We start from the raw sequence: 25768 nt of genomic DNA on the forward strand, positions 1-25768 counted from the left end.
TAATTGTGACCTAATTGTGGCCTTTTGGTATCTGAAGGGGGCCTACAAGAAAGCTGGGGAGGGACTTTGAGGGTGTCAGGTAATGCTAGGACTAGGGGGAATAGAACAAAACTAGAAAGGGGTAGATTCAGATTGGGTTCTTCCCCATGAAGGTGGTGAGAGACTGGCACAGGTTGCCCAGGGAGGTGGTGGAAGCCTCATCCCTGGAAGTTTTCAAGGCCAGGCTGGATGTGGCTCTGAGCAACCTGATCTAGTGTGAGGTGTCTCTGCCCATGGCAGGGGGGATGATCCTTGCGATCCCTTCCAACCCTGACAATTCTATGATTCTATGAATCCACAGTGTGCATAGCAAGTGCTGTACCCAATGGGAAACTGTTAGAAACAAGAGGGTAAAAATGACTTCATTCTCCGTGTTTCTTTTTTGTCTGTGGACATAATAAATTCTTGCAAACCCCTTCCTTCCTTTCTTCCTCTCCTGGCCTCTCTGCCTCCCCTTCAGGCTGCATGCCTTTATTCTGTTTGGATTGATACCTGAGCAAGTGAGAAGTGGCACTAATGAACTGTTAAGCATTTAAGAGGGTAAAAAGAAGATGCAGCTCCTGAAATGCAGGCAGATGCATGCAAGTGGGTAAGGCTGAATGTCCATCCTCAACTTTGGTTTTTCTTGGGGGTTTATTCAGTGCTTACCCATGCACTTGCAGCTTTGCTGGAGATGTAACACACAAAACAGGGTTGTGAAACGAAGTTTTGTTAGCAATATACGTTTAGGGGTGTGAGGAAGATGGGATATTTGGCCTAAAAATTCCAAAATGAGGATTGTGAGAGGAAGTTTTCTAAGCAATATATGTTGAGGGGTGTGAGGAAGATGGGGAATTTGGCCTAAAACTCTGAAAACTCTGTGAAATGAAGTTTTGTTATCAATATATGTATGGGGGTGTGAGGAAGATGGGGAATTTGGCCTAAAAATTCTGAAAAGAGGGTTGTGAGATGAAGTTTTGTTATCAATATATATTGAAGGGTGTGGGGAAGATAGGGAATTTGGCCTAAAACTCTGAAGAGAGGGTTGCAAGATGAAGTTGTTATCAATATATGTTTAGGGGTGTGAGGAAGATGGGATATTTGGCCTAAAACTCTGAATAGGGGGTTGTGAGATGAAGTTTTGTTAGCTCCATATATGTAGGGATGTGGAGAAGATGGGGTCTTGGGCCTGAAAGTCTGAAGAGAGGGTTGTGAGATGAAGTTTTGTTAGCAATATATGTTCAGGGGTATGAAGGAGATGGGACATTTGACCTGAAATTCTGAAAAGAGGGTTGTAAGATGAAGTTTTATCATCAATATATGTTGAGGGGTGTAAGGAAGATGGGATATTTGGCCTAGAACTCTGATAAAAGGGTTGTGAGATGAAGTTTTGTTAGCAATATCTGTTTAGGGACATGAAGAAGCTGGGGTCTTCGGCCTAAAATTCTGCTCTGGAAGCTTTTCAGCGTGCTATATGCATGGGTTTCTGTTTTGTTCTTTTTTGCACTGTGAGCTTCAAGACTCCAACCAATTAATTATGGGGGGGTGGGAGGTTTAAGGGGGGCGGGAGGGAAAAGCTTAATGTAGGCTACTCCTGAAGAAGGGGGTCTGTTTTAACATTCAGTAAACAGATAATCCATTAGGACAACAATATACATTGTGGCAAGTGCTATCCTAGGGTTTTTTTCCCCCTTTTTGTCAGCGCTTATTTGTAGCCTTTTGATTTCGCTTCCCTCCCGCGGTGCGGTTTCAATCATTCTCCCTCCAAGCTTTGTTCTCGTATTCATGGCAAGCTGAAAACAAAGTAAGAAAGAAGCTCATACGTAGCCTTCCATTCTTGGCCAGTTCTTCCTCCAGGGCGAGCAGGCGGTTGTATTTGGTCACCCTTTCTCCGCGGGAAAGACCTCCCAACTTGAGAAACCTGGCACCCACTCCAACAGCCTGCGAGGAGAAAAGTGCCTTGGTTTAAGAACTCCACGCTTTGGGGAAGTGAAGTCATTCTAAATTGTTACACGTGGTGTACCCTGCTTCTAATTTAGCACTTCTGCTCTTTCTGTAGAGGGGGGGAAAAAAAGCACACCACCACCAACCACCACCAAACCAAACCCTCCTCTATACAGTAGAAATAAAACCCCTCCGTGAAAGATTTGTTGGAGGCAAACAATAATCTTCAGCAGGCTGGGAAATGAGATTTTATTTGCCAGTGCAGCTTCAATACAAGAGGGGAGGAAAAAAAAAAAAACCCAAACAAAAGAGTATTAAATAGATTTGTGGTAAGACTTTTTGCCTAAACCCATTCTTTACTGCTCAGAAATGTTTTATCTAACTCACAGGTGTGGGTTGATTTTTAGTTTTTCTTTCTTTCTATGCAGTAACAGAGTCCCAATAGATCATACACACTTTGTTTTTTTTTCTTTGAATACACTCCCTGCTTTGGCAAATTTCCTGCCTGTTCTTTTTAGACCTCAAAGATTAACTCTATGTGGAGGGGAAAAAAAAAAAAGAAGGAGAAAAAAAATAGAGGAAAAAAAAGGGTGGGGGGTGGGGGCTGGGGGGGGAAGGCAACTCTCTAGCAAAAGGCCATTTTGTAAAACGTTGTTGCTTTCACCAGCAGAAAAAGGCTTTCTCCTTACAAACCAGTTCATGTTAAAAGCAGTGTTTTGGCAATTCTGCACTTGAACAGCTTTCAATACTTACCAGATCCACAAGGCTGTCATCAGAAGATTCTCCATCTGGGCTTCCTAATATGGTAATATGTCTTTGACCTATATATAACAGGAGTGTTAAAACCTTCATTAGTGTGTATTTTGTATGTATTTTGACACAGAAACTGTTTGGACTTGTCATTCTTTTTGTTTGGTTGGTTGGTTTTGGTTTTGGTGTGTGGGCTGGTGGTTTTTTTTTCCACTCTGGGGCTATCTAAGCTCAAATATAACCAGAAGTAAAACCAATGAAACCCAGCTCTTTAAAATGTAAACTCTGTTAACCTCACTACCTTAACGCTGTGGTTTATTTTCAACAGGGATGAGGGAATATCTAACACCCTGTTTTAATTTGTGTCTCTGGCTGGGCTGCCAGGTGATGCATTCTGCAGGCAAGGAGGCTCTTCTATTTGTCTTAAATGGGCTCCTTACTATAGCAATGATTTTTCTCCACTATAAAGAAAAAAGGAGTTTGCCATCCTGACTGAATGGGATCTTTTAAGCTGCTCCTTACTGGCTTCGATATAGTGATTCTCAGCGACTGGAAGGAAAAAGGAAGGAACTTAGCTATATTCAATTTGTCCATTTTATTCCTTAGATATAAAACTGAAGAAAGAAAAACTGATACAAAGAGAAGTCTTACATATGAAACTGCACAAGTTCTTAGGACTGTTACCAGGAAGGCTCAGTAACTTGGAGTTAATATTCTACATCAACAGTAATTTAAAACATTTTGAGCTAGTCTAGATTTCTGAATTATTAATACTTGCATTAGCCAAAATTCAAACTACTCAAGGGTAGCTTTTATTTTTTGCCTTGTTTAATTCTGGTATCTAACCCTGTCCAAGGGTACCCACATTCAGAACACCCAGTGTATTCATTTACTGCAGTTGTGAAACCTTCAATGCTTTGTAAGATCCTGAACAGTAAATTAATTACAGTAAGATCCTGCAGTAAATTAATCACAGAACCTGTGCTTAATTTACTGCAGTTGTGAAACCTTCAATGCTTTTTTCAGATCCTAAACAGTCTGTGAATCAAAACATGAGTTTCAGTGTCTTCTGATGTGGTCATAATTCAATAGAAGAATGTAATATTTACATGTGTAGCAACACTCTTCATTCTTGCAGGGTCTGAAAACCTGCCTCTTTTGCCCCCCCTCCTCTACTCACCATCTAGAAGTCCTGTAATCTCTATGAGGTCTGACACCTTGGTTTGGTTAAGATATTTTAGGACAATGCCACTGCATGTTGGCACATTTTTATTTTGGTCAATTTTAAGTGTGGAAATACAAGTGGCAGCCTCTTCAGCAATCAGGTAACATTTGGAACCAAGAGCACAACATAGGTTGCTCCATTGTTCTCTGTCCTGCATAAAGAATCAGAGAGATAACTGCGGTCAAAAACCCCAACCTGAATGGAAGCCACAATCTGAGGAGGTGAAAAAAAAATTAAATAGGAAAAAGAAAAGAGAAGAAAAGTAAAAAGAAAGAAGAAAAGGAAAAAGAAAGAAAGGGGGAAAAAAAAACAAAAGGGAAAAGAAAGAATGAAAGAGAAAGAAGAAAAGGAAAAAGAAAAGGAAAAAGGAAAAAAGAAGGAAAAAGAAAGAAGAAAAGAAAAAATAAAGAAGAAAAGGAAAATGAAAGGGGGGGGAAGAATAGTAAAAAAGAAAGGGAAAAAAATCAAAAGGGAAAAGAAAGAAGGAAAGAGAAAGAATAAAAGGAAAAAAAGAAAAGGAAAAAAGAAAGAAAAAGAAGAAAAAAAAGGAGAAAATAAAAAAGAAGAAAAGGAAAAAGGGAAAGAAGAAAAGGAAAAAGGGAATAAAGAAAAGGAAAAAGGAAAAAAAGAAAGAAGGAAAAAGAAAGAAGAAAAGAAAAAAGAATAAAAGAAAAAATAAAGAAGAAAAGGAAAATGAAAAGGGGAAAAAAAGAATAGTAAAAAGAAAGAAAGGGGGAAAAAAACCAAAAGGGAAAAGAAAGAAGGAAAGAGAAAGAAGAAAAGCAAAAAAGAAAAGGGGGAAAAAGAAAGAAGGAAAAAGAAGAAAAGAAAAAAATGAGAAAAGAAAAAAAGAAGAAAAGGAAAATAAAGAAGAAAAGGGAAATGAAAGAATAAAATGGGAAAGAAGAAAAGGGAAAACTGAAAAAAAAAAAGAATAGTAAAAAGAAAGAAAGGGAAAAAAAGAAGAAAGCGAAAAAAGAGAAGAAAAGGAAAAGAAAGAACAGGAAAAGGACAACTAAAAGCTAAAGAAGAAAAGGGAAAAGAAAAGGAAAAGAAGAAAAGGGAAAAGAAAAGGAAAAGAAGAAAAGGGAAAAGAAAAGGAAAAGGGAAAAAATGAAAAGGAAAAGGAAAAGGGAAAAGGAAAAAGAAAAGAAAGAAGAAAAGAGAAAAGGGAAAATAAGAAGAAAAGAGAAGAAGTAAAGAAAAAAAAAAAAGACAAGAAAAAATAAATGAAAAAAGAGGAGGAAAAAGAAACTAAAAGTTAAAAAAGAAAAGAGGGTAAAAAAGCAGGTAAAAGAAAATGCAGCTTTAATCCAGAAGCCATGTATCTTATGTATCCTTACATATCCCATTTTATACTGTGCTTTAGATCTGCCTGCCGAAGAAAATCCAACCACAGTCATTTAGAATCGGTTCTAATATTTTGCTAGAAAACACAAATTCTCATTTGGAATTAAGCAAAGCTGCACGCAAGCAGAGTGTGAAATATTTCCAATTAAATTAACTGCAAGAGTTTGCTATTTTTATTTCCTTCCTGCAATGTGTTTCATTTTAATGGCATGCAGAAGAGTGTTCTATTGTTTCAGTCAGAGGACTCGTTCTGGTGTTAATATTTTAAGTGTCACAATATTTCTTTGACTGTAAAACAATTCAACAGGAGGCAGTCATGGACTTAATGGCACTTATCAAAATGATAATGGTGAGAGCTGCAAGACTGACCCCGGGGGAACAGCAGAATACAAAGCTCCATATTTTTTTTTAGAGTCTTTGCCTCTTAATTTTAAGGCACTGTCCACATGAAATGGAGATATTAGGATAAATAAAGGGCAGGGATATGTGAATGATTTGAAAGGAGAAAGTCACAAATTAATTGGCTTTCTTTGTGTCCACAGAATGCAAAGTTCTCACATCAAAACATTACTTTCCTAGTTACTAATCCTGCCAGGAAAATACCTGGTCTGTGAAGCAGGCAGAGTTCTGTACCTACACAGCAGCAACCTGCATAAGGAACTGTTCCTGTGAGGATTTTATTCCCACATGAAAGTGAAAAGGAAGGGTTTGGACACCTGAACAAATATTTAAACTGAAGAACTAAAGTGTTCTGCTGTCTGCCTAGCAATGAACTGCTGAACTGGTACCAATTCTAATCTACCAGTACTCATCCTCAAGGACCTAATTATATGTGGCATGGGCGAGCTTTGTAGATGTGCAAGGGGAGAGGAGGAGAAGAGGCACTTCCCTTAATAGTATTCTATTCCACACAGCATTCTATTTCAAACTGTACTTCACTACCTGTTGTAATTCTCCTGAAGATTTTCATGTTATAAATACTTTCCTTTGTAAGAACAGTGAGGGCAGTTTGCAGCCCTGGCAGGAGTGGGGAATAATCTCGTGTGCTGAAGCAGGAAGGATTCAAAGGCAGACTGAAACAGCACAGGGAGGCAAGGCTAACCAGTCAGGTAGTAAAAGAAACACAGGCATTTGAAAAAGGAAATCTGAAGTCCCGGTTAAGAACACAATCAGATGGAATTTGCAGTCATTGATTCGGGCACTGGGCAGATTGACAAAGGCAACAACACTTTGCTTCCCCCTTCAATCATGGTCTTTGTGGTTTGCTCATGAAAAACAAGCCCCAGATACTTGTTTTAAAGCAGATTAGAGAGTGTGATTCGACAGCAAGAACAAATCCTGATCTCAGGTCATGCAACTGCAGAACCCAGGTCTAGAATTGCAGGTTCGGCTATAATTAAGTTCTTAGCTGTTTTGTAATACATGGGGACACAATTTTATGACTAAATGCTAGTATTTGAAGTTATGCAGTCTGCTTCTTTCATCCATCTGTAACTCATAACATGCTGAATCTTATTCTGCTTTCTGGTGGTAATCTCTGGACACACTAAATTAACTCCTCAGACTTTGCTCACAGTGGTAAACACATGGCAGTTTATTATCACTTGAAAAATTCTGCTGAGTTGTGCTGCCTGTGGTGGGTTTGTCCTGTCTTTGGGCATAAACCCCAGTCAAAAAGAAGAGCAGCAATAACTGGGGGTTGAGTGATTCTAAGGAATAGGCAGCTAGATAATATAAGGTAATATAATATGATATAATGTAATACAAGGCATATTACAATATGGCAGAATGCAATGGAACATAAGTATGTACCATAATGTACCATAGTGTAACATAACATAGTATAACAGAATAGAACAGAACAGAATGGAGTAGAGTAGAATAGAACAGAACAGAATGGAGTAGAATAGAATAGAGTAGAATATAACAGAATAGAACAGAACAGAATGGAGTAGAATAGAATAGAGTAGAATATAACAGAACAGAATGGAGCAGAACAGAACAGAGTAGAAAGTAACAGAATAGAACAGAACAGAATGGAGTAGAATAGAATAGAGTAGAATATAACAGAATAGAATGGAACAGAACAGAATAGAGTAGAAAGTAACAGAATAGAACAGAACAGAATGGAGTAGAATAGAATAGAGTAGAATATAACAGAATAGAACAGAACAGAATGGAGTAGAATAGAATAGAGTAGAATATAACAGAACAGAATGGAGCAGAACAGAACAGAGTAGAAAGTAACAGAATAGAACAGAACAGAATGGAGTAGAATAGAATAGAGTAGAATATAATAGAACAGAATGGAGCAGAACAGAACAGTAGAAAGTAACAGAATAGAACAGAACAGAATGGAGTAGAATAGAATAGAGTAGAATATAACAGAATAGAACAGAACAGAATGGAGTAGAATAGAATAGAGTAGAATATAACAGAACAGAATGGAGCAGAACAGAACAGAGTAGAAAGTAACAGAATAGAACAGAACAGAATGGAGTAGAATAGAATAGAGTAGAATATAATAGAACAGAATGGAGCAGAACAGAACAGTAGAAAGTAACAGAATAGAACAGAACAGAATGGAGTAGAATAGAATAGAGTAGAATATAACAGAATAGAACATAGTATAATATAACATAGACTATAATAGGATAGAAAAGAACATAGTAGAATAGAATATAGCATAATATATATTACACATCACTTGAATGCTATAATTTGATTTTATAACTTATTGGTTTGCACAAAAAGCAATAAAAAAATGACACTGGTTCAGCAAGTAGAATCAGAAAAACAAGCAGGGGGGGAAGAAAAAGGCATTTTCTTGTAGTTCTCTCAAATATTGGTACTGACTGCATTCCCTTCATGCCAGGGTTATTTTCTGTCAGGAATGATGTCAAAAATATAGAGTTATCAGTTACAGACATGCAAATGGACCATTAACTGCATTTTTCTAGTGGTATTTTGGTGCTTAAAGAAAACATCCAGAAACAGCTGCCTTGTATTTTACATGCTTGGTAAAAATGTGAAACATTCAGTGAGATGCCACTTAAAAGCTATATCACTTTTCTAAGGACTGCTCTGTGGTATCTTACCTCTTTTCTTAAGGGATCTATTAAGGCCACAAGGCAAGGGAATTTGTTAATCAGTTCCACATACATGTCAACCATTTCATCAGGACTTTTGAACGTCCCAGTGAGTATCTCATATTTTCCTTTATCCTAGAAAGTGAAGTAAAAGGCACACAAGGTAAGGAAGGTCACACTTGAAAGCCCAGAATACTGATGTAAGCATGTGGATCTTGTGCATCCAGCATCTCTGCTAAGGCAGTGGATTGTGTGCTCTTCAATCAGCACACCCTGACTTGTCTACTTCACTCTTAAGTGCTCAGCACCTTGTTACAGGAAACTGCTGAATCTAGCAGTGAGTCTCAGTGGGCTCAGGCCAAAGTCTCTGCAAGATGCCACCCCCCAAATGAGAGATCTTTTTTCAGCAGCTTCTACGGAACTACATTACCTACAAGTTAGCAATATTGGACATTTTTATTGAGCACCACTTGAAAATTCTCACTCTGCACTTAAAAAACAAAGTAATTTTTTTTGGTCCTCATTTCCAGATAGAAAATATCACCAGGGGAAAGCTGTTTACCCCCACTGCTCACAAACAAGATACTGCCTTTCCACATGACTTTCCCCTTTCAAAATGAACCCAAGAACAATGATAAGAGTAGTTTTAATCCAGTCCCATCATTATGGGAAGCACAAACTGCAGTGTACAAGGATTATTAAGGGCACGTTGTCAAAGTTCATTTGGCCATTGGAATGTGCTGCCCAGGGAGATGGTGGAGTCACCATCACTGGAAGTGTTTAAGAAGAGACTGGATGAGGCACTTAGTGCCATGGTTTAATTGATTAGATGGTGTTGGGTGATAGGTTGGACTGGATGATCTCAAAGGTCTTTTCTGACCTGGTTAATTCTGTATTCTGTAAACTGTGCTACTCTATGTACTACTTTAGTAACTTTAACAGCTCAGTAACAGAAAGCTTCAGAACTGGGCTGCCCAGGGAGGTGGTGGAGTCACTCTCACTGGAGGTGTTTAAGAAGAGACTTGATGGGGCACTTGGTACCATGGTTTAGTTGATTAGATGGTGTTGGATGATAGGTTGGACTTGATGGTCTCAAAGGTCTTTTCCGACCTGGTTAATTCTATTCTACTGAAGAACCTTTAGTTAAGACTTTGCTCATTCTAGTACAGCACACAGATATCACCAATGGGCAGGAAAGCAATTGCTTTCACAAAACACACTGGCAATGGAAGGTTTGTCACTAGGGAATACCCAAATGTACAGAATCTCCTGAGATATTCCATGGAATAGGAAGTTGGTTGTTTGGTGGTGTGGGTTTTTTTGGCTCAGAAACCTGACTGATCTTGGAACAAGGACTTTAAGACTTCATAGAGAGATAAATGAACTTTGTCAAGTAAAAACTATTGAAAGATCAACATTAAGAAAATGGATGTGGATGCACAGTGAGCTGAGTGTTAGTGAGTACTCAAACATGCCTTTGTGAAATTACATAGAAAGGAAGTTTGAAGAAAACTACAGAAGCAGAGTCAAAGAGAAATAAAGTCCCAGTGGTATGCAGGAATTACAGAAGCATTCTTGTGTAAATTATTTCTTGTTCTTCATCCTTGATATTAAGGTGGATTAGAAGATGACTATTCTTTTTCTAGCTTTTATATATATATATGTATATATATATATATGTTGTGGTGAAATGAGAACAAACAATCAAACAAAACCAACAAAGCAGGATTTGCTTGAATTGAAAAACTGTCTGAGATGGAGAGTGAAATGAAGCTGGTGTGTTAAACAGGGCAGGAAGCAGGTGGGTGCCCATGAAAACAGTTTGCTCTGTTTGACACAGACTGATGTGAAAAATGTTAGGAAAGAAATAACCAGAGAAAAGAAAGAAAGCAGGCTGATGAAGGCAGGCTTGTGCCATTTGAATGATTAAATTCTGAAAGTAGCAGAGATTCTTGTAGGCAGGACAGAAGCTGTAATGGGGGTCTGCCTTGGTTCACTGAGCCTTATCCCATGCAGAGTGCACCACTTGTATGCTGGTACAGCCGGGAAGGAGGAATATAGATAGCTGTTCTCACTGCTCTCGCTGCATCTAGCTGCCAGAGGATGCCTGCAGACCTTGTCCCCATGCACTCACAATCCAGTAAGGTATCTGCTGCCCTCATAGGACTAATTCAACTGTAATTTATAGCTGCAGAGACACTTCTTTTGGTTTGCGTGATGCTACCTTAACAATCAGAGTGAGAAGCTTCTAGGTAAGTTTGCAGTGTTAACAAATAGCCCCGCTCCTTTTAAACCCCAACAAAACAGATACTGAGAATGACTTACATAATCCATTAATTCATGAGCAGCACAATTTATTGCTAAGTACATGTCTATTCCTAGCTCCAGACCTATGTTGTTGCAAGCTGTCTGCATCAGGAGTAGTGGTTGCTCTGGATTATCACATCCTGTGATTAGGCAGCCCAAGTGTGATATTCCTTTTAAGGCTTGTGGCTGAAAGTAGAACCAAAAATCATCACTTTATTTACACAGGTGTGTATCTATAATACAGACATATATCTATATAGATATATATATTCACTGTCACTTCAGCCTGCATAATATAAATTATCTTCAAAATATCCATTGGTTTTCAGACACTGCATTGGCAACTTGAAGGACGATTCCCCATAAATGAGGGGTAATGAAATGCTAATGAATAGAGAGCTAATAGACCCTGGAATTATATTTAGTCATTGAATTCTCACTCTCATATGGCCAGTACTGATTTACAGAAAGATTTTACAGGCACACTTAACAGCCACTGTGCTGCCAATGGAATGTTGTGTCTAAGTCACTGGTACTGTGCATCCTCCCTTTGCCACAAAAAATACATTTCCCACTTTTAACCAGCTTTTACTCATTTATCCCCAAATAGAGCTTTGATATTGATCACTCCTTGGGAGTATTCAAAAAACACTGGAATCTCCAGGACTTCTAGGAGGAATGTATTTGATTGAGAGGAAATACCTCTAGCACAGCTGCAAGGAGCTGTCTGCCTCGGGAACAGTGTGCCCAGAGATGAGCCACAAAGCAGGGCTGTATTGAGTATTTCATGCATCACTCTGTTATCAGGGAGGGTTATTTGTTTGTTTGTTTGTTTTTTCAGACAATGCCTTTTAATTTTCAAATCTGGGAATTTGGGATTATAAAGAATGACACTAAAGTGCCCAGAAAGCAGCAGGACATAATCCTGGGTTAGGCAGGAGAAGTCAGTCGGAAGGCATCGGCTTTGACAAGAGTTAAAGCACTAACTACGGCAGACAGAGCAGAAGTCCAGCTACAGAGGATGTATGGATGTTCCTTCACATAACAAAAAAAAAAAGGGAACAAAATGCAGTCAAATTGCTTTGAGATTTTGTAGCAATCTGCAAGGAGGGATGATGTATTTGCCTTGCTGCTTTTGAATCACTAAGCCGTAGCCAGCATGAAATGCTGCAGTCGTCCTGCATTTAGCAGGAGACAGAGGTTGGGACTACATTTTCAGGTGATTGTCAGGGCACCCACATATGTTGTGCCTTGTTACATTCTGTTAAAGGCATTTTTTTTTGCCTTTATCAAAGCATTCTTCAGTCATTACTTCTATAACCTAAACAAGTTGTTCTTCACTGGTTACTTCATTTTCCCTTTCTTTCTGCCCCCCCCCCCCCCCCCCCAAAAAGTTCAAACTAATACAGTGCTTTTATCAGTGTAAAATTCAGTCTCACTTCTATCTCCTTGTGGTTTTTTTTCTGATTGGCATAAATGGATTTTATTTTTTCCCCCAGAGAATCTAATGCATTGTTTCTTTGTCTGCATCTTCAGGAATTATTTTAACCTGTGACTGCAGAACATACTGTGGTAACAATACAGAAATTACCCACCAGGAAAGCATTGGTCAGCTGACTAATGATGACGAATTTCGTGTTGTTTAAGCAACAAACAGGAAAACTTTTGTCCAGCCTCTCTTTTGTGTCCTCCACCACAGCAACAATTCTCACTGGACAGTATTCTAATCATCTCAGAATGGAAAGCAAAACTGGCACAGCATTTCCGTCCCACTGTTTGGAAAACTCATCTATAAATTAGGGGTTTTGAAGTGATAGAATAAGATCATCTGAGTCATACCAAATCATGTCCTGTGCACTATTACGAGTGCTGCCCTTTAACTACTGGTTTGTATTTGCCATTATCTACAACCTCAAACAGGAAATGGGAACTTAATGCAGCATGATTAAGAGGGGAGCTATGCTCCCAGAGCTGGGAAACGGCACAATATGCAAGGTGGGTAATAGTTTTATGGCCTATACAATCAAAAGGACACATTCTTTGCTGGTGCTACAGGCCTGCAAAATGCTCATTTGGATAATTTATCAGGATTTCTATATGAGAAAAACAATGAAACTCCAGAAGGATTTCCCCCTCCTGTTCTTGTTCCACAGGAAGGGAAGGTATAGGCAGAAGAATTCAAATCATCGTGTAAAATATGAGCATTTGGAATATTGGAAAGTCTTGCCTCCACCTTTGCAGAACGGTACTAGAGATTAATACTTCATTTCTTAAGAACATTTTGGTTCCCTGCTGTTATTAATACCTTGTTGAAGGCTTAAAAATGAAAAAATCTCTTTTCTTACCAAAGCTTTCTTCCCTGTATTATGTGCTTTGCCTTTCTTACTGCCTGATAATTGAAGGCTGGGCTGTTGGGAGTAAAAGATGAAAGAAATCAATTCCACAGGAAAGTCTAAAAATAACAGAGAGACAAAATAATAATAATAACAACAGTAATAACAATAATAGCAGCAACAACAACAATAATAACAATAATAATAGTATAGTTTACTGAGTTTTGGTCTTAAGAGATTGCAAACATTTAAGTTAGGAAATAGCTTCTGTTTTGTCTTGAATACTATCAGCAACTATCCAGTCTTGCTTTGTAGCGAAACTAACTTCCTATGTGTGGGCAACACTCCAACCACCATTTGTTTTTCAGAAGATTCTCACCTAGCCTGCCAAAAAACTCAGGGGATCTCAGAAATGAGAATCTAAATTCTGCACTGGGAGGAGCCCAATGACCTCACATATGCACATACTGAGATCAAGATACTGCTGCAGTAATAGTACCTGGAATAATGCAGGGTGTATGTGTGAGAGAGACTTAGCAAGATCAGAACCCTACATTGTGTATTCACTGTGGTACCATTCCCTCCCACTATAATTTAGGTAAGCAGAAAGTCTTGGAGCAATGTTTTATCCTGTCCTTGTTAATTTAATATCATCAAATGGTCAATGTTTTCTTCATCTGTCAGAGAAGCACATCTATTCAGTGCCAAGGTCTTTGCCATCCTCTCCTCTCCTCTCCTCTCCTCTCCTCTCCTCTCCTCTCCTCTCCTCTCCTCTCCTCTCCTCTCCTCTCCTCTCCTCTCCTCTCCTCTCCTCTCCTCTCCTCTCCTCTCCTCTCCTCTCCTCTCCTCTCCTCTCCTCTCCTCTCCTCTCCTCTCCTCTCCTCGAGTCTCCTCTCCTCTCCTCTCCTCTCCTCGAGTCTCCTCGAGTCTCCTCTCCTCTCCTCGAGTCTCCTCTCCTCTCCTCGAGTCTCCTCTCCTCTCCTCTCCTCTCCTCTCCTCTCCTCTCCCTCTCCTCTCCTCTCCTCTCCTCTCCTCTCCTCTCCTCTCCTCTCCTCTCCTCTCCTCTCCTCTCCTCTCCTCTCCTCTCCTCTCCTCGAGTCTCCTCTCCTCGAGTCTCCTCTCCTCTCCTCTCCTCTCCTCTCCTCTCCTCTCCTCTCCTCTCCTCTCCTCTCCTCTCCTCTCCTCTCCTCTCCTCTCCTCTCCTCTCCTCTCCTCTCCTCTCCTCTCCTCTCCTCTCCTCTCCTCTCCTCTCCTCGAGTCTCCTCTCCTCGAGTCTCCTCTCCTCGAGTCTCCTCTCCTCGAGTCTCCTCTCCTCGAGTCTCCTCTCCTCGAGTCTCCTCTCCTCTCCTCGAGTCTCCTCGAGTCTCCTCTCCTCTCCTCTCCTCCCCTCCCCTCCCCTCCCCTCCCCTCCCCTCCCCTCCCCTCCCCTCCCCTCCCCTCCCCTCCCCTCCCCCATTCCATTCCATTCCACTAAGCCTGATAACAGGCTAAATGTTCCATGCTTGAGCTTAAAAAGACAATCATAGCAGAAAAAAAATATACAAGAACCAAATGAAATACATCACATGTTTTTATTCTACCTCTTTGCCTGGAGGCTCAAATAGTCTCATAATTTCTTTCTGAATATCCAGAACTCTTTCTAGGCCCTGAAATGAAGCAACAGTAATCTTCAAAACCAAGATAAAATATGTAATTTGAGCATCTTAAATCAGAAGAGAGAAAACAATGATTCCTGCCCCCCCACCCCCATATTAACATATCTTCACCTATCTTCTTCTACATTTTCAACTGTTTACTTCTTTTGGCATTCTTCTAGGCTATAACTCTACACTAATATTTGTTAACAAAACATTAAAAATTCAGTGTGTAAGGACTATGTTGAAAAGACTGACATACTTATGTACATACATAGTTTATATAAATTCTGTAGAATGCATTTATAAAAAGGACCTGAGCAAAGCCTTCGACACTGCCCCACTGCACCACATCCTGGTCTCCAGGCTGGTGACACATGGGTTTGATGGGTGACCACTAGATGGATAAGGAACTGGCTTGATGGCTGCACCCAAAGAGTGGCTGTCAATGGGTCCATGTCCCAGTGGAGGCCAGGGACAAGTGGAGTCCCTCAGGGATCAGTCCTGGGACCTGTCTTGTTCAACATCTTTGTGGGGGACATGGACAGTGGCATTGAGTGCACCCTCAGCAAGTTTGCTGATGACACCAAGCTGTGTGGTGCAGCAGACAGGCTGGAGGGAAGGGAGGCCATCCAGAGGGACCTTGACAGGCTGGAGAGGTGGGCATGAGCCGACCTCATGAGGATCAACAAGAGCAAGGGCAAGGTCCTGCATCTGGGTCGAGGCAATCCCAGGCACAAATCCAGGCTGGGCAGTGACTGGCTGGAAAGCAGCCCTGAGGAGAGAGACTTGGGGGTGCTGGTGGACGAGAAGCTCAACATGAGCTCTCAGTGTGCACTTGCAGCCCGCAAAGCCAATCAGATCCTGGGCTGCATCAGGAGAAGTGTGGCCAGCAGGTCGAGGGAGGTGATCCTCCCCCTCTACTCAGCTCTGGTGAGACCCCACCTGGAGTACTGTGTCCAGTTCTGGAGCCCCTATTACAAGAGGGATATGGACATGCTGGAAGGTGTCCAGAGAAGGGCCAGGTGGATGATCAGAGGGCTGGAGCACCTCTCCTGTGAGGACAGACTGAAGGAGTTGGGGCTGTTCAGTCTGGAGAAGACAAAGCTCTGAGGTGACGTAATTGTGGCCTTCCAGTATCTGAAGGGGGCCTACAGGAAGGCTGGGGAGGGACTTGTTAGGATCTCAGGTAGTGATAGGACTAGGGGGAATGGAATGAAGCTGGAGGTGGGGAGAATCAGACTAGATGTGAGGACGAAGTTCTTCACCATGAGAGTGGTGAAGCCCTGGAATGGGTTGTCCAGGGAGGTGGTCGAGGCCCCGTCCCTGGAGGTGTTTAAGAGCAGGCTGGATGAGGCTCTGGCCAGCCTGATCTAGTGTGGGGTGTCCCTGCCCATGGCAGGGGGGTTGGAACTGGATGATCCTTGTGGTCCCTTCCAACCCTGACTGATACTATGATAATATAAAGGAAAATGCAACAGTACCTGTTTGAGTGATAACTGAACTGGTGGTATGAGCATTACTTCTTTCACTAATCTCAGTTTTGCAGATGACATTCTTTCACAGTGCAAGAGAGTAACCATTGGGAGTGGTAGAGCCATCTCTTTAGGTGAATCCTAGGGAATTTGGAGTAGCATGTGAAAATAAGCATGTTAAAAAAAACAGAATAATTTGTTTCATCCTGGCCAGTATCAGGAATAGTGTGGCCAGCAGGAGCAGGGAGGTCATTCTGCCCTGTACTCAGCACTGGTTAGGTCACACCTTGAGTACCGTGCCCAGTTCCGGGCTCCCCAGTTTAAGAAGGACATTGAGACACTTGAATGTGTCCAGAGAAGGGCAACAAGGATGGGGAGAGGTCTGGAGCACAGCCCTGTGAGGAGAGGCTGAGGGAGCTGGGGTTGTTTAGCCTGGAGGAGGCTCAGGGGAGACCTTATTGCCCTCTACAGCTACCTGAAATGAGGTTGTAGCCAGGTAGGGGTTGGTCTCTTCTCCCAGGCAACCAGAACAAGAGGACACAGTCTCAAGCTGTGCCAGGGGAAGTTTAGGCTTGAGGTGAGGAGAAAGTTTTTCCCAGAAAAAGTAATTGGCCATTGGAATGTGCTGCCCAGGGAGGTGGTGGAGTCCCCATCCCTGGAGGTGTTCAAAAAGGGATTGGATGTGGCACTTGGTGCCATGGTTTAATTGTCAGGTGGTGCTAGGTAATAAGTTGGACTCAATGATCTCAAAGGTCTTTTCCAACCTGGTTAATTCTGTTCTATAATTATAGCACAGGGTTCAAAGAGTGCTACTGGCAATGACCTTAAGGGTGAATTCCATGAGGTATATTTAATGTTACTGCCATGAGGACTACTGGCTTCAGAATTCTAGAGTGACTGTGATAGCTGGCATAAAAAGTCACAAGAAAGAGATGTACCTCACCATACTTCAGCTGTGTGACATATAAGTACAATGGAGTGTGGCTAACAGTGGCACCGGCCTTAGCCACAGCAAGTGATGTTCCCCCGATGGCTAAGCTGCCACAAAGCACTGGCTCAGCAGGTTCAGCAGGTGGGATTGGTTTCTCTGCAACTGCCACCTTCTTTCCTACAAGACAGAGAGTAATAGCCAAGTATTTTTGTAGTTCAAATCATTGTGCTTGTGTATCACAGTTATATGACTAAATATGATAGTGTCATTTTGGTGTGCTGCAATCAGTTCTTCTGAAGCTTAATCTCGTCAGTTGTTTCTATATGAAACGACTCTACAAGTACACACAGGAGCTGTACTCCCTCTAGTTTCAGATGTATTTCAAACCCATTCACTGAAATCTGCATTTTTATTTATCTATGCTTATATCCAGTGATGTTACATCCCTTTTTCATCCTCCTTTCATAAGCAAGATTTCTTTATCATTGAGAGAGTCCAACGGAGAACTACTAGGATGATTGAGGGACTGGAGCACTGCCCTATGGGAAGTGGCTGAGACACCTGGGAGTTTTTAGTCTGGAGAAGATTGAGAGGGAATTTGATGTCTATAAATATCTGAGTGCTGGGTATCAAGAGGGGGGGGACAGGCTCTGCTCACTTGCACCCTGTGATAGGACCAAGGGTAACAGATATAAACCACAGCACAGGAGGGTCCTCCTCAACATGAAGAAGAACTTCTTCACTGTGAGGGTCACAGAGCACTGCAAGAGGCTCCCCAGAGAGGTTGTGGAGTCTCCTTCTCTGGAGACTTTCAAGACCCATCTGGATGCATTCCTGTGTGACCTGTACTAGATTCTCTGGTTCTGCTTGGGCAGGTGGGTTAGACTCAATGATCTTTGGAGGTCCCTTCCAACTCCTAACATCCTGTAAACTGTGGAATCTGGAAAAGACCTTTAAGATCATTGAGTCCAACCATCAACCTAATACTGCCAAGTCTGCTGCCTTCCTCTGGACCCACTCCAAGACCTCAGTGTCTCTCTTGCAGTGAGTGGGACAAAACTGAACACGTTATTGTCCTTATCCTAACTAGAAGTAAACATACTTCAAGTAATGTCAATGAAAAAAGTTTAAGCCTGCTATAGTTGGATATTCCAATGAGAAAATTGGTCTTTCAAATATTCTACATGCATATAATCCTTGTTCAGTTTTCAAAAGAACTTATTTCCCTTTCAGATACAGTGGAGTAACTTCTGCCAAAATGCTTGGAACCCAGCAGTTCCCACTACCGTATTTATGGCCTGCAGTGCTTCTCTGAACATGAATGGTGAGCACCCATGTGGAAGACAAATAATTCTCAAGACCCATACACATTGGGGAATCTTCTATAAATCTGACCAGCTAGCTTGGCTCCTAGTAGGAGAGCTGCACAAGTTTCCATTTCAATAACATTTATGTACTTCAGGATACAATAGGACAGAGAACTGTTAGAGTGGGTCCAGAGGAAGGCAGTGAAAGAAATGATACAACCCCTTTTCTTCTGAGGGTAATGCACTGTCTGGAGGTAACATGGTGCTTTTTTCCTTAGGGATTTTTTTTTGTTTGGCTCTATATTCTTACCTTGTTTCTCTACTCACACCATTTTTTCCCTTTACTAGGATTTCTTGCTTACTTTTCCCTCCTCTGTACTACCCATCGTTCCCATCACATCCCCTTTCTTCTGTTTACTTTTCATAGTATCATAGTATCAGTCAGGGTTGGAAGGGACCACAGGGATTATCTAGTTCCAAGCCCCCTGCCATGGGCAGGGACACCCCACACTAGATCAGGCTGGCCAGAGCCTTATCCAGCCTGGTCTTGAACACCTCCAGGGACAGGGCCTCAACCACCTCCCTGGACACCTTCCTCCTTTTGTCAGTGTTAGCAAGAAACATTTTTCCTCCCTCTTTCCAACTTTTTGCCTCTGTTCTTTCCAGCTTCTAGCTTAATTCTATTTTCTTGATCAGTTCTATGATTCCCTTTTCTTTCCTTATGATTTTCATTTTTATTCTTCATTTGCATCCTCCTCCATTCTTATTCCTCACTCTGAAGTGTAATAACCTCCTGTCTAAGCCAACTGTAAAACAAAGGCAGAAACTGTTCAACCAATGCATGTGAATGATGAGAAAAACCTCTCTGTTCCCCTCTCTTCATTTCTGCAGTAGAAACTGCTGTGATCAGAAAGAAGGTTTAGGAGAGGGTAACCAAACCCTTTGAAAACGAGACAGTGTCACTCCCTGCCCATGGAATACTACAGAGGGTATTTTAGCACCTTTATCAATATCTGTATCACAGAACAACATTAAAACCAAATAAACTGAAACCTGCTTTTGCTGCTTTTTTCTTCCCAGGTAGTGCAGTTGCTGATGGAGCATCTGAAGGAAGGGGAAGGGTGGCTTCTGCTTCTTCTGCTGCTTGCTTTTGATTTTCCTTGTTTTCTTCTGCCTTTTCAGTAAAGTATTCACTGGAGGGAAAAGGCATAAAGATTACTGGCTCCAAATAATGTTAAACATGTGATAAGCTGACACGGGATACAAGCTAAAGAACACACTAAGAGCCGTGGATTAAGGGCAGCTATTTAAGCTTCCACCATAGACTCAGTGTGTCAAGCTAGAGGCATCAATAAATGTCATTATTGTTGGTAGTTACCTGCAGCATTGGTTGAACTAAAGAACAGGACAGGAAGCAAGCATTATAAACCTCAACACATGCTTTTCAAATCACACTGGTCTGAACATCAGCTCTGTGTAGACAGCCTCAGTGTGAAGGATGTGCTTGCTGTGCACGGACGGTAATGGGTCCTGTCATAACCTCCTGATGTACAATAACCTGGCCTAGGCTGCTAATCCAATAGGTGAGCTCTGCACTGGTTATCTAAGTGGCTGCAAGCTCAGAAGCAGTGGAATTTTGATTACATGCACAAAGTGGAAACTGCATACATGGGTCACAGCCACCCAGTTCAGGCAAGCTGAGTATGTAAGGTATATCAAGTAGTGCAAAAAAAATGTGTTACAATCTCATTTAGACCCACGACACCTGGAAGAATTTCTTTCCAACTGAGGACTTATTCCCTTCATCAAGGTCTCCCCAAAGCTATTCTGTGTGGAAGGTCTATTTGCTACAGTGCATGGGAAGTGTGGCAGCCCCACTGCTACCCCTACAGCAAAGGTCATTCAGCTCAGATGGAAGAAACTGTTCCAACTGCAAAGAGGACAACAAGCCATATTACTGCTTCCAGTGTCAAGAAGGCCATACTGTTGACAGGTAGCTCCTCCAGTCTTACCATGAAAATACATCCAGGTCTGTCCGTGATACTTTTACCTTATGTACCTTGTACCTTATGTACCCAGACATATTTCTTTGAATTTCTTTTTTAAACTCTGGGATGTTCCCAAGAAGAAATATGTGAATGAAAAAAATAAAGATGGATCTTTGCTACAGAGACACTAACTGCCTGAAGTAAGGAGCCTCTTGGAGTAGCTTGCTCAAAGAGAAGGCTCCACCAGAACCTGGAAACTGTATACAAATATACATGACTTCTGTGGATCAGGAGGCACACACACACAGGCCCTTTGTACCACTTCTGTTCTGCAGAGCAGGGAACAGAAGAAGTGGCATTGCAATAAGCATCCCCACTGAATTAAACTGCCACTGAACAAGTTTCTTAAATGGAGCATTTCACTCATGATCATGTTCAGACAAGTTTTTCTTGGGAGTGTTTTACTTTTCTATCCCATTGTCCTGGTTTTGCTGGGGCAGAATCCTAAGCTAGTCATGGGCTGAAGACCATCAGCAGCTTTGAGTCACCCAGGACAGCTGACTCATGATCATGTTTAGACAATTTTTTCTTGGGAGATCTTTACTTTTCTATCCCATTGTCCTGGTTTTGCTGGGACAGAATCCAAACCTAGCCATGGGCTGAAGGCCATCAGCAGCTTTGAGTCACCCAGGAGAGTCTACTCATGATCACTTTTAGACAATTTTTTTCTTGGAGATCTTTACTTTTCTATCCCTTTGTCCTGGTTTTGCTGGGGCAGAATTCTAAGCCAGCCATGAGCTGAAGTCCACCAGCAGCTTTGAGTCACCCAGGACGGCTGACTCAACTTGGCAACAGGTGTATCCCAGAACACAAACATCACATTCAGTACAAGGAGAGAAGCCTGCAGAAGGAGAAAGGAGCCTCCTGCCAGGGATCCTCCTGATACTGCTGCCCTTCTCCTGCTCTCAAGGAGTGCTTTCCAGTTTACTGTGACTGCTGTACCTTTGCTTTCATTAAATCCATTTTCACTTCAGGCTGTGGGTCTTCTCTCCTTTCCCCAGATCCTCTTCTCTGCTGGGGAGGGGTCATTAAGTGACAGAGCCCCTGCTGTAATTTATCCCCAGATATGGGCTCAATGTAGACACCCATTTATAGTTTCATAGTTTCATAGTTTCATTCAGGGTTGGAAGGGACCACAAGGATCATCTAGTTCCAACCCCCCTGCCAGGGGCAGGGACACCCCACACTAGATCAGGCTGGCCAGAGCCTCATCCAGCCTGCTCTTAAACACCCCCAGGGATGGGGCCTCGACCACCTCCCTGGACAACACATTCCAGGGTTTCACCACTCTCATGGTGAAGAACCTCCTCCTCACATCTAGCCTGAATCTCCCCACCTCCAGCTTCATTCCATTTATGAAACCTTGTAAAATACAGCATGATTTGCATGTCATAATTATAAAACAGAAAGGCAAAACAGGAAATGATATAGTGCAGTGTGTCTGAAATAGACATCACATCCTACAAATAATAGTAACTTTTTAAGAAAACAATAGAAAACACTGAATATTCTGATTTTCATTTACAAGTTTAAATTAATGGTGCATATTTTAAATGCAATAATTTGCACAACATCCAAAACCTACCCAAGCATCTGATCCACTTTACACTGGTCAGTAGGCTTCAGGTCTTTTAACATTGTGTTCAGTGATTCATTGACCCACATCATGGCAGTGCTAACAGAGTCCTTTCTTTCTTTCTCATCAGCTTCAGTTGTTTCAGGTGAAGCATTCTCAGGTATTTGAGAATGAGAAGACATTATGATGGAAGAAATTCTCTAGAAAAAATAATAATATTAAAATAGTAGTTAATTTCCAGCTTTGAAATGTCATTTGAAAGATTAAGATGGGTCCTTTCCAACTCAAGAAGTACCTATCTTCAACTCTGTTGTTCACTTAACATCTTTTTTCCCCCAGCACTTCCTTCCTAATTTCTCACACACTAGTAATCACAGATGTTTGTCATGTTTCTTGACCTAAATTATAACTACTTAGGCAAGTAGTACTTTGGTACTACGTAGTACTACTTATACTACTTAACAGTTCTTGATAGATCTTCTGTACACGTGTCTTTTGTCATCAGACTAGACTAGAGTTATTTTAAAGACCATACAGTCATCAGGACAAGCAGCTCATACCTTCTCACAGTTTTTAACTGTACAGTGTATTTCCACTTCTAATGTTGGCTGACCAACACCATCAAGAACTTGCCTTCCAACTACTTTGCATATCACTGGAGCTTTTGAAATGTTAGAAAAGTAGTTAGCCTTAAATGAAAGAGAAAGAAATGCATTAAAGGTCAATTTCTATGCAAAGAGATTTTTATTCCATCAGATACAGTCCAGTCAAACCCACCACTGAGAAAATCCACTTCTGTCTTCCAGCATTCAAAATACTTCTGTTACACTGTACCTTTCACTTCTTTATTATCTGCTTAAGAATGAGATTCCAGGGAACAGAGCCAACTCGTATCTAAGCATGGAAGTCCAAAGCTACATCCAGATTAGGTGTGTTTTATTTGGCAGAGTTAGTGATGAATAGGTCTCCTTAACCTTCCTAGAAAACAGGCATTTGTCCAAAGCTTACTTGGCTTTACACTGAGTAACAAAAGTAATCCTCCCTGTTACTCATGAAAGCGATTTCTGCTGGAATTCACACAGCCTCCACCTTCCCTGTGCTATAAAATGATCTTGTCTGTGGATAAGATCTTGGAATACAATAATGTCCTAAGAAGAGAAAAAAGATCCTGGGCGAGATAAACACTTAGAAATCCACACAGAAATCTACTAGATCTTAGTGTTACAGTACAGTTCTTGTAGTGTGCTTTTATCTATTTATCTGTTAACAAGAAGCTTTTAAGCTTTAAAATAATCTGATTTTGTGCGTGTGTGTGTTTTGGGTGGTTTTGTGTGTGGTGTTTTTGTTTTGGGGTTTTATTTGGTTGTTTGGGGGTTTTGTTTGTTTGGGATTTTTTTTTTTTCCCCCCATTTTCTTCTTTTTTTTTCCATAACAAAAATACTTAAAACCTTGAATCAAAATCTTGCTTCTCAGAAGAAGTTACCGTGTGAAATGCTATGCACGAAATTTGCTGTGTGTGATGCAGGCAGGGCAAAACGAGAAGTATTTTCAGAATACACTTCTTGCTTACAGAGAAGTACTTCGTGCCCCACGCATCTGTGTGAGCACAGGACAAAGAGCCCCACCGCTGCGGGGATGTCTTTGGCCCAGCGTCAAAGTGCCACTGGTCGCAAACACAAAACCATGGCAGCTCCTGCCTGTCTCAGCAGGAAATGATTTGAGCTTAAGTGAAGTCAGAGAAGCATCGAGCTCCTTGCATCAACCTGTTGGGCGCGCAGCACCGGGATGCTCAGCACCTCCCTCGCTTGAGGGCAAGGACGGAGCCCAGCGCCTACGCCCGGGAGCTGGTAAAGGGCTACGGGAAAGCCCACACAGCCATCCACGGTCGCCTCCCCCTTCACCGGAACGGGGCCAGGTAGGGTCCTCCTCGCTGAGGAAAGCCCCGTCCAGCCCCCCCCTCCCCTCAGCCCGGCACAGCCCTCGGGAGGCAGGCGCTGGGTGCCTGCGCGCCGCTTCCCTTCCCCGCGCTACCAGCTCCCCGTAGAGGTCTGCGGGGCGCAGCGGGTAGAGGGCGTTCAGCGCTTCCTCCAGCCGTTGAGGCACTTGGTGGCCTCGGTAGAACTCCGCCGCCTCCTGCCGCTGGCCAGCGGGCTCCATGCTGGGGCTGCGGCGGCTGCTAGGCGACGGCCGGCAGCGTTCTCGCGAGAGCGGGGCACCCGGCGGGGCTCCTGCGGGTGGGGCGGCTGTGTCCCCTCGGACTAGAACCCCGCGGGACGGAGGCTCTGCTGCCGCGGAGCCCCTGCCCAGAGCCCCTGGCGAATCCCTACCCCAGCCGCATCGCTGGGCCGGGGATGGTTGGGTCGCGTTTGCTTTCCTTAATGCCGTGTGCGGCGTTGGTGCTTCCCTCGCTGGCTGGTCATGGTCTTCCGAGTCAGAATGCCTCCGGCAGCTACTCTTTAGTTTTAAAAGTCTCTGAACAACACAATTGTGTAAGATTATCGTCCTGAAAGAGAGACAGATTGTGGTTTGCGAAATGTCTAGTGAGGATAACGCTGCAAAACGCCCCACTAACTCTACTTGTGCGTTTAAAAGCCCTTTACTTGCAATGAAAAGGAACATTTCACAACCTAAATGATCGTTTTTAGCCTGCAATTTCCTACAAAAACTTTCACTTTGTTATACTGTTCATTGGTAATTTTGTTGAAGTAACTGAAAATGGAGATACTTAAAAAGCTGTTAGCTGCACACTCCCTCAGCTCTAAAATCAATATGTGTAGACCTTTGCTCATTGTGTGTTCGCTTCTCTGTTGGGTGATAATGAAGAAAAAAATCCCTACTGAATCATTTTCTTTTCCTTTCACATCTTTCAGAAATAGTGTGGTACTTCTCAGGAGAGTTTAACCCTCTTTTTAAAAAGCCGTTTCTTTGGAAGAAGTTTCTAAGCTGACACTACCTGTTCCCGGAGGAGGGCAGGCAGCAAAGCGCTCATTTGATTTTCCTTCTTCAGAAGATGTTAGCATGGTGGGCAGCGGCTCCTCTGGGTGTGCAGGAGGGGCTTGTGCTGTCAGTGGACCGGGTGGCACTAGTGGAGTAGTCCCAGATCTGTGTCACATGGATGTGCTTGGCCCTTTAAGCTCCAGTTTAATTAAATATTCCTGGAAGAGCAGACTTCTCGAGGTAATGGTGTTGGTGTGCTCCTCTGAGAGCATCATCCTAGGCTAAATAATGCAACCAGATGTGAGAGCTGTAGCTTTTGATACATTTCAAGTGCCTGTAGATCAGTTTCCTACCTTCTGCCCCTTAAAGGGCTCTAAATGAAATTCATCATGGAAAAGCAGCTTCATGAATTGCTCTGTGGGTATTGATCAGTTGTCTGGGAAAAGAAACTTGTCATCTTTGCCTTTAGGAAAGCAGTGGGGTGAAGGAGATACTCATTTTAATAGCCTTGCGCTCTTCTTAATACACTGTTTGAAATGCTAGTTAAGAATTCCCTTCAAGTATTTATCGTGTTTGTTTGGTGATCCAGTGAATGTTGCATGAATTATCTGTATGCCCATGTAATTTCCATTAACAGTAATAGTAATTGCAAGCATGTAGAAAGAGGATGTCTTATCCTATGATCCTACCTATTATGAAGTAGTTAACTGATTAAGGTTAGGATACTGCAAGCCACTTCATACCATCCGTGAACTCTCTGCAACCCCATTATCTTCATTAGGCTTGTGTGGGTGTAATTAATTGGTGTTTAGTTAACAGTTGTGTTGAATGAAAAGGATTTAGT

The 25768-nt window shown here is 42.1% G+C and overlaps 1 protein-coding gene across 1 annotated transcript in view; it reads right to left on the minus strand.

The window, feature by feature from the left end:
* Positions 1 to 25768, minus strand: part of ENO4 (enolase 4) — a 79058-nt gene that overhangs the window by 1692 nt on the left and 51598 nt on the right. Inside the window, 13 exon segments of the mRNA XM_068139264.1 lie at positions 1842 to 1959; positions 2716 to 2783; positions 3893 to 4088; positions 8386 to 8511; positions 10702 to 10869; positions 13029 to 13091; positions 14597 to 14662; positions 16135 to 16266; positions 17064 to 17233; positions 19417 to 19556; positions 21997 to 22187; positions 22548 to 22676; positions 24019 to 24459. Of these exon segments, the coding sequence (XP_067995365.1) occupies positions 1842 to 1959; positions 2716 to 2783; positions 3893 to 4088; positions 8386 to 8511; positions 10702 to 10869; positions 13029 to 13091; positions 14597 to 14662; positions 16135 to 16266; positions 17064 to 17233; positions 19417 to 19556; positions 21997 to 22187; positions 22548 to 22676; positions 24019 to 24459 (2008 nt within the window).

Source organism: Melanerpes formicivorus, unplaced genomic scaffold (genome assembly GCF_026170545.1).
Source record: "Melanerpes formicivorus ecotype bairdi unplaced genomic scaffold, bMelFor1.0.p_v2 SCAF_6, whole genome shotgun sequence".
Taxonomy (NCBI): domain Eukaryota; kingdom Metazoa; phylum Chordata; class Aves; order Piciformes; family Picidae; genus Melanerpes; species Melanerpes formicivorus.